General features: G+C 34.9%; 1 protein-coding gene across 5 annotated transcripts in view; it reads right to left on the minus strand.

The window, feature by feature from the left end:
* Positions 1-268: 268 nt before the first annotated feature.
* The window catches only part of SLCO4C1 (solute carrier organic anion transporter family member 4C1), a 74124-nt gene continuing 59138 nt past the window's right edge, over positions 269-15254 (minus strand). For 2 of the 5 annotated variants that reach the window (XR_012376948.1, XM_073888599.1), the window contains one exon: positions 11279-13521. Coding sequence is in view for 3 of the 5 variants with exons in the window: in XM_073888599.1 (XP_073744700.1) it covers positions 13454-13521 (68 nt within the window). In the remaining 2 variants the exon portion in view is untranslated. Of the gene's footprint in view, positions 818-10639; positions 10942-11278; positions 13522-15254 lie in introns of those variants that run through there. The other 3 variants (XM_025866845.2, XM_025866844.2, XR_012376946.1) reach the window with 3 other exon arrangements.

The raw sequence follows: 15254 nt of genomic DNA on the forward strand, positions 1-15254 counted from the left end.
TGAAATGTAGTTATCAAGAAAGATAGGACCCCAATCCCCATCTCCCCCACCCCCATTTTTGCGGAAGGGTAGAAGTCTAACCAGTGGGCTCCTTGATCTGAATTGTAAAACTTCTTCCTGTCATGAAGATATGATTTCACTTACATGTGGAATCTAAAAAAGAAAACAAATGAACAAAAACAAAAACCCAGAAACAGAAGCATAAATACAGAGAATAAACTGGTCGTTGCTGGCGGGGGGGGGGGGGGGGGCAGTGGCGGGAAGGGCATGGCAAAATGAGTGAAGGGGATTAAGAGGTACAAACTTCCAGTTATAAAATAAATAAATCATAGGGATGAGAAGTAGAGCATGGAGAATATAGTCAATACTGTAATAACATTACATGGTGACAGAGGATGACTACACTTATCCCAGTGAGCATAACTTAATAGAATTGTCCAATCACTATGGTGAAAATAAGAAACTAGTCTGACATTGTAAGTCAACTATACTTCAATTTAAGAAAAAAGAGAGAGAGAAAGTTTACTTTTCCTTTGGTGAAAGCCAGTTGGCAAACACAGATGGCCTATTATCTTTCTCTCACCCCATCTTTTAAAAACCATACTGCCTTTTGTTTCTGCAGAGCTGAGTTCAGACTGAGTTCTGGTCTCTCAACTGGAATAAAGTCTTCCTTTCCTGTTTAATGTTGCCCAGTGCAATTTTTACTTTGTCACACTAATGCTTAATAAAATTATTTTTAAAAATATTCAAAACCATCAATCTTATCTCATAGGTTTTCCCCGGCACTCGCTCTGGTCAGTGAGCTGGTGGTGTAAAACTGGAAAAGAAGAATTCAAGAAAATAAGCATTTCCATTTCCAGTTTATATCAGCAAGTTATTCATTTCAGATTATTAAATTACCATAGACTCATGAAAGAAATAATGTTTGAAAATAAAAATAAAGCCAGGAAATAAAATTTAAATATTTTATCATTCTTGATTCTTCCTCAATTGTTTCTTGACAATATACACAAAGGTAATGGAGAAATAAAAATGTCATCTAGATCTAGACATGGCATTATGTTTATTCTGGTCTCACATAGTACAACCCAATACATATTTATTGAAGAAATTTAAAACTGTTTATATGTTATCTTTTCTTTGAAATTATAACCATTGTATGTAATATTTGTTGCTAGTTTATAGTCAGTTGTCAACATGGGGATTGCTTATGGGTTTGGGGTAGGATAGCTGATGGGTTGAGAACACAAGGACAGGGGAGGCTGGGAGTCAGCTGGGTGCAGCCATTCATCAAAATGGAGAAAAGAAGAGTGGGAAGAAAGGAGGTGGGGGAGGGGTGGGGCAGCAGGGTAAGTAGTGAGTTCAGTTACTGACAAACTGAGTTTTGACGCCTGTGATTTAGCCCCAGAAAGACGTCCACTATAAACCTGAATATGGAGGCAGATCAGTGCTGGTGTTGGGCACTTTGAAGGCAAGAGGGGAGAAAAAGAATTTTCTACAGAAGGGAGAAACTTGAACTCTTTAGATGTGCAAGGGATGAAAGAGAGCAGAGATTAATATATTCTACAGAACAGAGGGAAATTGATTGAGCAAGGTGCTGAGAAAGAAGATCAGGGGGATTCGGAATGGATGAAGAAACCAGGTTGGTAGTTTACCTTGAAAAATGAAAATGTCTTTTCCACTGAGTTGAGATGAAAGATACATGTTAATTTGTAAGCAGGATATAAAGAGATGTGAATAGAACCTGAGAATAGTCCTATTTAATAGTCTCTCTCTTCTCTGTAAAGAAAAAAAGCAGTATTACCTGTGGAAAATGAGGTTAGATGCATAATCAGGGCTCCTAAATGTCTTTTCCATTATAGAGATAGCTCTAACTAAACCACTTTGAGCATAGAGCTGTGCAAGTCATTTGTGATCAGGCATTGCTTTGTAACATCATGTCAATTCATCACTTTCTAAACCACTAACACAGCTGTCACCCTCCTGAATTAAAATCCCAGATAGAGGTGTTGAGTCACTTCCATTGTGTGTTCTGGAAAACTCTGAACCCTCCATATTACATTTCTTTGTAGATTTACTGACTGTAAATCAAGCAATGGCTTGAGAAGCGGACAGGAGGGGAGGGACTATATTTCTGTACTAATTATCAGTGCTATGCTTGACACTAACTCCTCTACAAAAAAAAAAAAAATGCCTGGGGATAAAACCAAACTGTATTTTAATAGAATTGATTAAATAGTTCTATTTACAAAAGCCCCTGAGCACCTGAAGAATATAGACAGAGTACCTCTCTGTTTCTATCTCTCTATCTCTTTCTCCCCTCTTTGTTCCCCAATTTTTGGAGCTCAAAACAGCCTGACATTAAGGATCAATAAATGTTTCTGGAGGCTGAATGTTTTGACTTTTTGTTTAAATCTTGAATTGCTTTGCTTGTTAACGTTTCATATACTTGTGCTTTACTTGGCCAATTAGATGCTAAGTTTTTGAGGAGAGTAATCACAACACTGCATATTAAAGCCCCAGTTGGCTTAAAAAGAAAACTCTACGAGAGGCAGTTTTGTAAGAAAACTACATATTTCTTGGCTAACCAAAAGGGTTTGGGAATTATAAATACAGTTGAAGCCCCTTTTAATAGAAGCATATAAGAACATATTACTTATATTTTCAGATTCATTTTTAAAAATTCTATTTTGAGGACGTCTTAGAGAGACCGCTAGGAGGAAAATCCAGTATAATAGTGAACAATGTTAATAATTTTAATATGTAAAAAATTCATGCTTAATAATAGACAAACCTGGTCAAAATTTTGAGATTTTTTTTTTGTTTGGCATTTCTTTTCTAAGTTTTTAAAGGATCAAATCTTTTTATGGAAGGTAATTTAAATGGCTGCTTGCTACTTAAAAATAAAATATATATTAATATCAAAAATTCACTCTTGGTCAATATCTAGAGAGAAAACCCATGAAATCAGAAATATGTATCATCTATTTCTAAATGAGAAAAGTCAAAGTAGCAAAAGCTGAATCCACCAAATGATTCTCATTAGTTATCAGTTTGTCTTCTAACAGCAAATCTTTCCAGTGATCTGCAATGAGAAAATAATTCTGGAAAAATTGCAAAAAGGATATGAACAACCATAATGAAAAAAACGCAAATGAAATTTTTACGAAAGAGCCAGAAATCCTCCTCCAAGAAAAAGGCTCCTAAAGCAACACTTTTACTGTGGCAGTAAGTACAATGCTGCCACCTGCTGGTAAAAATATAAATTGTAATCCTGGAAAGAAAGGATTTTTTTTTTAATTTTATTATGTTAATCACCATATACTACATCATTAGTTTTTGATGTAGTGTTCCATGGTTCATTGTTTGCATATAACACCCAGTGCTCCGTTCAGTACATGCCCTCTTTAATACCCATCACCAGGCTAACCCATCCCCCCACCCCCCTCCTCTCTAGAACCCTCAGTTTGTTTCCCAGAGTCCATAGTCTCTCATGGTTCGTCTCCCCCTCCAATACCCCCGCCTTCATTTTCCCCTTCCTACTATCCTTTTTTTTTTTTAACATATAATGTATTATTTGTTTCAGAGGTACAAGAAAGGATTTAATTGTATGTACCACTTTTATTTTATTTAACAGAGAAGAGCACATTTTTGTCAAGTGTCTCAAATTTGCTTACTTATTAGCTATAACTTCAGAAAATATAATTTTTTAGAGTTGAAAGATATTGGATAACCCCCATAAATAAAAGTTGTGTTTTGGGTTTAAAAAATATATCTATGTAGTTAACTTCAGCAAATTCCAGTGGGGGGAAAAAAAAAGCATGAGTTTTGGAGCCAGAGACACCCAGATTCAAGTTCTAGTTCCGATACTTACTAGCCTTTTGGCCTTGAAAATTTATCTCCCTGGGCTTCAGTTGTCTCACATAAGAAACAACTGATAGGATTGTAATGAGCATAAACATGTAATACATCGAGTACATTTCCTCATACCCAACAGATTAGCAATAAGCAATATTTTCACTAGAATTACCTGTTCTTTGCTTTTTTTTTTTATTTTGAACTGTTTTTCAAGCAGTATTTCCTAGCTGGTTTTGCTTATAATTTTCAGACTTTTAAATTGCCTGTCAAAGACATATGATAGTATCATTACACCATTTACTCATATAAAAAGGAAAGCCAATAACAGATTGATTTAATCTAACCAATGCAAAAACAGCATGAATATAAGACAAAGAAAAGAGAGAGAAGGGGAAAAAAGGGCAGACATAGTTGATACAGTGATTTATTTTTTCCTTTCCTTGGGCAAGCTTCTGCCTTGCTGACAATTAGCAGAGAGACAAGTTAGGGTATTCTGTAACTGGGAAGACCAGATGGGTCAGCTGTTTCCACATTCTTTGGAAGATCTCAAGAACAGAGCTGAGGAGCTTGTAACAGGATGTCTTTGTTTTATGTCTGTGTCTTTAGAATCTCCACAAAGCTATGTCAATTCTGCTCTATTTTCCTTATCAGAATTTCTCACATTACCGTATCACATGATGCCATGCATTCAACCCAACTACTCTTGGATCTCTCCATGAAATAATTCTGTAGTAGGTATTATGTCCACATCATTACCAAAGTAACACAATAATGCAGGAAAAGAAGGAATCTAGTGGTGTTCTCTGATATTTTATTTCTGAAATCGAGAGCCTTAAGAAAAATTTAAAAACAAGTCAGTTTCTCCATTACTTTCTGTACCTTTTTCTCTCTCAACTCAATGTTGTCCCATCCCAGAGACATGCTTCTAGAAGAAGCCCCAGTAGTATCTCAACCCTCAAAATTACCCCATTACTTGTCTCACCTTTACTTCCAAGCCAAAATTTCCCTTAGAGACCAAAATTGGAAATCAGGAAACATAATTAAATCACTGACAACAAAATGTGATTCATGCCCTTCACCCCACCTTCTTCAGTGTGTTAGTTTTTTTTTTTTTAAGATTTTATTTATTTATTTTGACAGAGAGAGACACAGCGAGAGAGGGAACACAAGCAGGGGGAGTGGGAGAGGGAGAAGCAGGCTTCCCGCTGAGCAGAGAGCCCGATGCGGGGCTCGATCCCAGGACCCTGAGATCATGACCTGAGCCGAAGGCAGACGCTTAACGACTGAGCCACCCAGGCGCTCCTTCAGTGTGTTAGTTTTTAACAAAGCATATTTATTGGTCCTGGGGGGCTTGAACACTGTTGATTTTTAGAGCTCCACAGGCAACTTCCATTTTAGTCATTGCCTACCACTCAACCCAAACTCTAGTTAATGGATTTCAAAAAATTAAGGAATAGTTTCATGGGTTAGAGAGGGAGAAATATAATAAAATCATAATGTTTATTTCCTCTGAAAAGTAAAAAGATACAAAAATAATAAGGTAACTCAAAAGAGGTGGAACTTGTAAAAAAAAAAAAAAACAAACAAACCTGTTAAGTGTCTTATTCTTATCCCATTGTTATCTTCAAATATATTCTGTAGGAACTACTAACTCTACCCCTTTGACAACATTCTTAGATAAATTCCATAGCTCTGTGGCCATTATTACAAAGGTCTCATTTCTCTCATGCCCCCATGTAAGAACTGACTTGTAGAAAAGTGTCCTACTAAGAGGAGAGAGGAAAAATCCCTAAGTCCTTTCCATCTTCTGTATTCTTCTGCACATGGAGTGAAGGAGTAGACGAAGAGAGGCATAACCCCTGTACTACCATGACCTATATAATTTTTTCTTGACTGATACTGACTTCCACACCATCCATTATGGCAGGACTCCAAAAGCCAGCTTAATTACGGGGTGCAATTGTGGGTTCATACTGACTTCTGAACTCATCAATTCCCAGAAAGCGTGATGCTCCCTACTGACTTTAGTTCCATTTAGTAGGACCTTCTAGTAGGACCTCACAGCAGGCAGCTGCCATGGACAGAGTCCCATCAACACTGCTCTAGAATATCACGTTTCATGGAATGGGAAATTCTCATTTTCAGATGTTATAATTGAAGCTAAGCTATTCCTCCAAGGCTTCCTCTCTGGGAATTTGGTCCCTAGTCTTAAGCCAAGAATCTAATTCTGTGTTCCTTTCCTCCCTCACCATTTCGGGGTACATGCTCCATTCTGATGGGACTGAACTAAGAAAACATCCAATTAGGAAGGAGACACCAGCACACTTTCTTAGAAACATCCTCAACACTAGCAAGATCCTCTTAGGCCATTCTCATCAGACTTGCAAAGACCCAGCAATAGTTGTTTTTAAACACTGTTTCTTCCAATCATGGATTGCAAGAACAAATATTGTTAAAATGTCTATGATACGTAGAGCAATCTACACATTCAATGCAATGCCTATCAAAATACCATCAACTTTTTTCACAGAGCTGGAACAAATAATCCTAAATTTGTATGGTACCAGAAAAGACCCCGAATAGCCAAAGGAATGTTGAAAAAGAAAACCAAAGCTGGTGGCATCACAATTCCAGACTTCAAGCTCTATGACAAAGCTGTAATCAATACAGTATGGTACTGACACAAAAACAGACACATAGATCAAGGGAACAGAATAGAGAGCCCAGAAATGCACCCTCAACTCTATGGTCAACTCATCTTCGATAAAGCAGAAATGGATATCCAATGGAAAAAAGACAGTCTCTTCAACAAATGGTGTTGGGAAAATTGGACAGCCACATGCAGAAGAATGAAACTGGACCATTTCCTTACACCATACACAATAATGGACTCAAAGGGGATGAAAGACCTACATGTGAGACAGGAATCCATCAAAATCCTTGAGGAGAACACAGGCAACAACCTCTTCGACCTCAGCCACAGCAACTTCTTCAAGATAAAAAGCTTTTGCACAGCAAAGGAAAGTCAACAAAACCAAAAGACAACCGACAGGATGGGAGAAGATACTTGCAAATGACATATCAGATAAAGGTCTAGTATCCAAACCCTATAAAGAACTTATCAAACTCAACACCCAAAGAATAAATAATCCAGTCAAGAAATGGGCAGAAGACATGAACAGACATTTCTGCAAAGAAGACATCCAAATGGCCAACAGACACATGAAAAAGTGCTCAACACGATTCAGCATCAGGGAAATCCAAATCAAAACCTCAGTGAGATACCACCTCACACCAGTCAGAATGGCGAAAATTAACAAGTCAGGAAACGACAGATGTTGGCGAGGATGCAGAGAAAGGGGAGCCCTCTTACCCTGTTGGTGGGAATGCAAGCTGGTGTAGCCACTCTGGCAAACAGTATGGAGGTTCCTCAAAAAGTTGAAAACAGAGCTACCCTACAACCCAGCAATTGCACTACTGGGTATTTACCCAAAGGATACAAATGTAGTGGTCCAAAGGGGCACCTGCCCCCAATGTTCATAGCAGCAATGTCCACAATAGCTAAACTATGGAAAGAGCTGAGATGCCCACTGACAGATGAATGGATAAAGAAGAGGTGGTATATATATATATATATATACACACACAACGGAATATTATGCAACCATCAAAAAATGAAATCTTGCCATTTGCAATGACATGGATGGAACTAGAGGGTATTAGGCTAAGAAAAATAAGTCAATCAGAGAAAGACAATTATCATATGATCTCACTGATATACAGAATTTAAAAAATAAGGCAGAGGATCATAGGGGAAGAGAGGAAAAAATGGAACAAGACAAAACCAGAGAGGGAGACAAACCATAGAGACTCTTAATCTTAGAAAACAAATTGAGGGTTGCTGGAGTGGAGCGGGGTGGTAGGGATGGGGTGGCTGGGTGATGGAAGGGTATGTGTTGTGGTGAGCGCTGTGTATTGTGTAAGACTGATGAATCACAGACCTGTACCTCTGAAGCCAATAATACATTATATGTTAATAATAAAAATAAATAAATAAATAAAAATAAACATTGTTTCTTATATCAGCTCTTTTTGCAAATCAACTATACTGGGGCCTAAGTTATATATAGTAGAATGTACCATTTTAATTTGTACAATTCAACAATTAAAAAAAGATATACTGACATCACAGAAAATAGTTCTGCCACGCCCTTTTGCAAATGTGGTATTAACTATATTTTAATGCTAATTTGCTGATTTAGATAATTCTTCTATGGGTATTTGATATATTAACATTTGGGAAGCTGGGTAAAGCTTACAGGAGAATTGTGTGTACTATTTTTACAAGTTTTTCTAAGTCTAAAATTATTACAAAATAGAGCTTAAAAAAGAAAGTCAAACTAAATCCAGGAAGAAAAAAATCAAAATGTCAATGGAGGATGATTTTTATAAGCTGTTAATTTTAGTAAAAAAAAAACACTAGAATGTTTTAATCCAATTTACCCGTGCAGTTTTTAAAAACAGACTGTCTTTTATTTATTTTGGATCACTCATATATAATGTGTAAGTTAATGTTTACTGCTTGGGGCACAAAAGAGCCTGAAGAAGCCTGAAATGTGTTGTAGTGGGGGGAAGGGACATTACCTCCAAAACCAATGTCCAACCTGATTTCTTCAAAAACTTTGGACGGAGTGTTTTGATAACCCAAGATGATTTAAATATAACCCTTCCAAAGACACATTACTTTCGCGGTATCAGATATCTGACCACCAACCGTCTGCAACTGCATCCTGTTCCTATAGATCTAGCCATCTCCCTGTCATACGTGAAAACTACTCTATAGAACAATTTTAGTATATATTTCATAGCGAATGTGGTTTCTATTGAATTAAATACATCTGCTGAGATACCAGAAATCACTGAACTAAATTACATTCACCAAGTTCAAAAGTACACTGATTTTCCCTTTTCCAACCACCAAACGTGTGTGTATTCATAAACAGATACAAACCCCATTTCAAAATCTGTGCCTTTTAATAAGGTTAAACAGTTAACAATTTGGTACAAATATTCTCATTTTTAAAAAGATACATATATGCATTTTACATAATTGTTTAAACTAAAGAAAATACTACAAGGAAACAGAGCTAAAATTCTCTTTATATTTTTCCCCAATTTACATAGCTAAACCAGTTGTATATAGTTCTTTCATATATAAGAGTTTTAGATTTTTATGCGCTATTAGGGAAATCTAAATGTTAAAAGTAAGTTTTAAGACATATATCCAATTATGTACAAAAACCACCACAGGTCGATTTATAGATTCAAGCTTAATATAAAATTAATCATATAAATTGTGAAAAAATATACTATGAAAAATTTTGTTCTTAAAGTAGCACACCAACGACACATATAATCTAGCTGATTCAAAAGTATAAATAATGTTTATAAATTATAGTAGTGTCTACACTGCCCTGTCATGAAATGAGGTACTCTTTGTAAATATGTATAAGAGTCTGACTTCTTTCAAGGGTCAAAATTATTTTCGCTTTACCCATTTTCATTAAAAAGTTTGTAAAAATGTATCATCTTATAAAATTGAGTACACTGAATAAGACAAAACCCTTCATAACTAAAAACCATTGGGAATGCCAATTATTTAAATGACTTGTTCAAACTATTTGTATAGATAGGGTGATTTTTTTCTTCTCTCTAAATTAAGGATGAACTTCAACACTTTTCTGAATCAGTAAAATTCTTGACCAGGTAGAAGTAATTTGTTGTTGTTCACTGATCTATTTCCTCTACATTCTAAGTAGACAAAGTTGGCTTAAATCTGAACTGAAGACATAGAGTGTTATAATGTTATCAGATATGTGAAATACTTTATCTTTCAAATAAATGGATCAGTTAAAGAGTCAAGCAACACTAATACATGCCTACTATGAGCAAAGCACTATTTTAGGTGCTATAAATAATATACTAAGTAACAAGTTTTTAAAATGAGAAAAATTAAATTACTGACTTATGTAAACACTGATCAACAGTTTATTAAGAAATCTTTTCAAAGAAAACCAATAAAAGGCACCTAAGCCATTAAAAAAAAATCTTTTCATATGTAATTGGCACTTTTCTTTACTGAATCTGGTACTTTTTCCTGGAGGACATATAATTGAATACTGTCTTGGAACCATTAAAGTGTTAAAAATAGGCAAGATTAGCAAATTACCTCCTGGAATTCTTGAGAATATATGTATATGTAATGCTATTTCTAAATTCACTATATACTGGGACACAAAAAAGATAATCAACCTATATTTTAATAGTTCAGTAACCTTTTATGATAAAGGACAGACTAGTGTATATAAATTTAAAAACAAAATAGCTAGTTTTAAATTCATGAGTATTCAGTAATAGTTCTTAAAAATCATCACATAAATTTGATTAGTTTACATTTTTATACCACAAATTTTCCTAAATAAGCCCAAACCACTGGCAATGATAATTAAAACAAGTTGCAAGAAGAACAGAAATGTCACCTTGTCTTTAAAATGTAAACTTTTAACTAATAATTGGCTATTTTTTCTAATTTAGTTTATTATCTTGTTATTTCACACCTGGACAATGGGAAGTGTCTGTGTGTGTGCGCCTGCATACGTGTGTGTGTGTGTGTGTGTGTGTGTGTGTGTGTGTGTGTGTATGTGCGTGTTCTGAGGCTTTTGGTGGGCTCTGAAGGCACAGGTCTGTTTCTTACATTAAAACAAAAATAAGTCCATAAATGTACAGAAAACACATTTAATTATAAAATACCAACTTTTAAAATGTGATTGTCCATATTGGGTAGATATTGCTGCAATGACAATGTGCACTCTTACAAATGACGGCCAATTTTCCAGCTGTAAAGTAGTCTCCTTTTTCTATTTCACCCTTCATTTCCTGTATTGCTGAGATCACATTCTACTGTAACAGTACTCACAACTGTTTCCTGATTTTCAAATAATACATTTGTGCCTAATGGTGGCGGCTTATACAAAAAGACTGCACACCCATTGAAGAAAACGGTGATAGTTTTACAAGTAACACCTAAATATAAAAACAAAAATTAATCATGCATTTGGGCCTTTAAGTATTACAAAATGAATTCTCACTGAGAAATTCTTCACAAATAGAAACCTACTTTAAAGAGGAGGAGTATATGCATTATAGTTCCATGTTTTAAATTTTTAAAATTTTAGAGAGAAAGGTGATATTCTTCAGCAAAATATCTTTATACAATTCAATGAACTAGACCTTAATTTTCTTTCTAAACATTAAAACTGTACAATAACTATTCTTTTCTTCGTTATGATTTACATTCTTATAAAGTATTACATACAATTAAATAAATCCATGTTCTACTTCTAGCTTTATTAACACCACATCATATATATAAAAAATTGCAAGAAATGAAGTCAATGACAAAATAAAATAGCTTACAATATCCTTGAACCTAAATAAGTTGTAGAATTTTCATGTCCATGATGGAAAATAATTCTAAAAAATAAAAAAGCTTTGGGGTTCTTAGGAGAAAGCCTCCACAAAATATACCATATTGATTACTCAACCAAATTTAAGTATCAACTAAAAATGTGAAAATGAGATTCACTTCACAAGCTTTGTTTTCAAAGGACTCTGATTTTGAGCTTGGCTATATAAAGAGAAACTATTTCTGGCCAGAGTATAAGCATTTAAGTGACAGTTGAAAAAACTAAATGGCCTCACACTATAGTTTCTGCAGTACATAATTTGTGTTAGCCATTAGTACTTTACTCAAAATGTGTGTTTAAAAAACATGAATTCTCATTGAACTAAGCATTTACAGATTTACAGGAAGACTAATTAGGTAGGTACTACCACGATTAATGTTTTTAGAACATTTAAAGGTATATATGGTTTGGGGAAAAAAATTCTCATATTCACCACAGAGTAGAAAGAAGAACAATTCATTATTGGTATCTTCCGGTCAAAAAGTACATGCATCACCAAGTAAATAATCTTTTAAACATAAAAACACAGTGAATAAAAAAGGTTCAACAAGTAAGAGTTGTGGAAAGATTAATTTTGTCTATCTAGCCAATATTTACCCTCCTATTACATTTTTGGATCTATGTAATTTATTTCTTCAGTGGGTATTTTATTATTTTGTCATTACAAATTAAGACATCATTCTCCGGGTTTAAATGCATTAAGATTAATAAGCTCTCTTGATACATGTGCCAAAATACACACAATGAAAATCACACATTATGTAATAATACATACATATATGTGTGTATGTTCATCTAGGATTTCTCTTTTTATTGAATTATAATTGATGTACAACTTATATTAGTTTCAGATGTACAAGAGTAATTTGATATTTTTAAACATTATGAAATGATCACAATAGGTCGTTACCATCTGTCTCCATACAAAGTTATTACAATACTATTTTTTTAATTTACTTTTTTTTTTTTTAGAAAGATCAGGGGCTGAGGGAGAGGGAGAGAAAGAATCTTAAGCAGGCTTCAGGATCAGGGCAGAGCCCAACTCAGGGCTCGATCTCACGACACTGAGATCACGACCTGAGCCAGTTCAAGAGTCGGATGCTTACCCAACCAAGCCACCCAGGCGCCCTTATGATATTATTGACTATATATCTTATGGTGTAAATTACATCTCTGTGGCCTATTTTATAACTGGAAATTTGTACCTTTTGCTCTCCTTCACCTATTTTGCCTGTCTGCTCACATACTCCCCTCTGTCAACAGCCAGTTTGTTCTCTGTATCCATCAGTCTGTTTTGTTTTGTTTCATTTCTTTTGGCTTTTTTAGATACTTTTTATAAGTGAAATCATATATAATTTGTCTTTATCTGACCTATGTCATTTGGCATAATACCATCTAGGTCCATTTATGCTGTCACAAATAGTAAGATTTCATTCTTTTTATTGCACTGTATATATAAACCACATTTTCTTTATCCATTCACCTACCAATTGACCCTTGCGTTACTTTCATCTCTTATTATAAATAATGCTGCAATAAACATAGGGGTACATACATCTTTTTCAATTAGCATTTTTGTTTTCTTCAGATAAATACCCAGAAATACCCAGAGGTAGAATTACTAGATCATATGGTAGTCCTATTTTAGTTTTTTGAGGAAACACCATACTGTTTTCCATAGTGGCTGCACCAGTTTGTATTCCGACCAATAGTGCATGAGAGTGTCCTTTTCTCCAAATCCTCACCAATAATTGTTACTTCTTCTTTTTGATAATAGCCATTCTGACAGGTGAGGTGGTATCTCATTATGGTTTTGATTTGCATTTCCCTGATGATGAGTGATGGTAAGCATCTTTTCATTTGTCTGTTGGCCATCTGGATGTCTTCTTTGGAAAAAAATGCCTATGAGATCCTCTATCTTTTAATCAGGTTGTTGGCTTTTGTTGTTGTTGTTATCGAGCTGTATAAGTTCTTTATATAGTTTGGATACTGACCCCTTATTGGCCATCTCATTTCCAAGTATCTTCTCCCATTCAGTAGTTTTCCTTTCCATTTGTTGACGGTTTCCTTCACTGTACAAAAAAGCTTTTTAGTTTGACGTAGTCCTTTTGTCTATTTTTGCTTTTGTTTCCCTGGCCTGAAGAGACAGATTCAAAAAAATATTGTTAAGGCTGCTGTCAAAGAGCTTACTGTCCATGCTTTTCTTCTAGGAGTTTTATGGTTTCTGGTCTTGCATTTAATTCTTTAACACATTTTGATTTTATTGTTGTGGTGGTCCAATTTCATTCTTTTGCATGTAGCTGTCCAGTTTTCCCAGCACCATTTATTGAAGAGACTGTCTTTTCTCAATTGAATGTTCTTGCCTCCTTTATTGTAGATTAATTGAGCATATAAATGTGGGTTTACTTCTGAGCTCTCTTTGGTGCAACTGTAAAAGGATTGTCTTAATTTCCCTTTCTCATAGTTTGCTGTTAGTACAGAGAAATGCAAAAGATTTCTGTATATTAATTTTGTATCCTGCAACTTCTGAATTTGTTTTAGTTCCAATAGTTTTTTGGTGGAGTTCCAATATTATGTTGAATAAAAGTGGTGAGAATGAACATCCGTACTATGTGCCTGATCTTAGAAGAAAAGTTTTAGATTTTTATTGTTGAATATTATGTTAGCTGTGGCTTTGTCATATATGGCCTTTATTATGTTGAGGTATATTCCCTTTATACCTACTTTGGTTAGAGCTTTTTTCATAAATGGACGTTGAATTTTATCAGATGTTTTCCTTCTATTTTTGAGATGATGATATATTTTTTATCCTTCATTTTGTTAAAGTCATGTGTCACGCTGATTGGTTTGTGGGTGTTGAACAAACACTGCATCCCTGGAATGAATCCCACTTAGGGTGTATGATCCTTTTAATATATTGCTGAATTAAGTTTGATATTTTGTCGAGGACTTTTGTATCTATGTTCATTATGGATATTGGCTTGTAATTTTCTTCTTTGTAGTGTCTTTGTCTGGTTTTAATATAAGGATAATGCTGGGCTCAAAAAATGAGTTTGGAAGTGTTCTTTTCTCTTCAATTTTTTTGAGTAATTTGAGAAGGATAAGTACTAACTCTAAATATTCGGTAAAATTCACCTATGAAGCCATCTGGACCTGGACCTGGACCTTTGCTGGGAGTTTTTTGATTACTGATTTAATCTCATTACTAGCAATTGGTCTATTTTCTATTCAGATTTTCTATTTCTTCAAGAATTAGTCTTGAAGATTATAGGTTTCTAGGAATTTATCCATTCCTTCTAGGTTGTCTAATTTGCTGGTGTATAATTGTTCATAATATCCTCTTAGGATCCTTTGTATTTCTGTGGTGTCCATGTAATTTCTCTTCTATCATTTCTGATTTTATTTGTTGGGCTCTCTTTTTTCTTGATGAATCTAGTTAAAGGCCTGTTGATTTTGCTGATCTTTTCAAAGAACCAGCTGTCAGTTTCACTGATCATTTCTATTGCTTTTTTAGTCTCTATTCCACTTATTTTTGTCCTGCTCTTTATTATTTTCTTCCTTCTAAGAACTTTGGGCTTTGTTTTCTCTTCTTTTTCTAGTTCCCTTAAATATAAAGTTAGATTGTTTGAGATTTTGATTTTTTTTTAAAGATTTTATTTATTTGACAGAGAGAGACAGCAAGAGAGGGAACACAAGCAGGCGGAGAGGGAGAGGAAGAAGCAGGCTTCCCGCGGAGCAGGGAGCCCAATGAGGGGTTCAATCCCAGGACCTGGGGACCATGACCTGACCCGGAGGCAAATGCTTAATGACTGAGCCACCCAGGCGCCCCATGAGATTTTGATTGTTTCTTAAGGTAGGCTTGTATCTGTA

Source organism: Callorhinus ursinus, unplaced genomic scaffold (assembly GCF_003265705.2).
Source record: "Callorhinus ursinus isolate GAN/ISIS: 27379988/994484 unplaced genomic scaffold, GSC_fseal_2.0 scaffold3, whole genome shotgun sequence".
NCBI classification, from domain to species: Eukaryota; Metazoa; Chordata; class Mammalia; order Carnivora; family Otariidae; genus Callorhinus; species Callorhinus ursinus.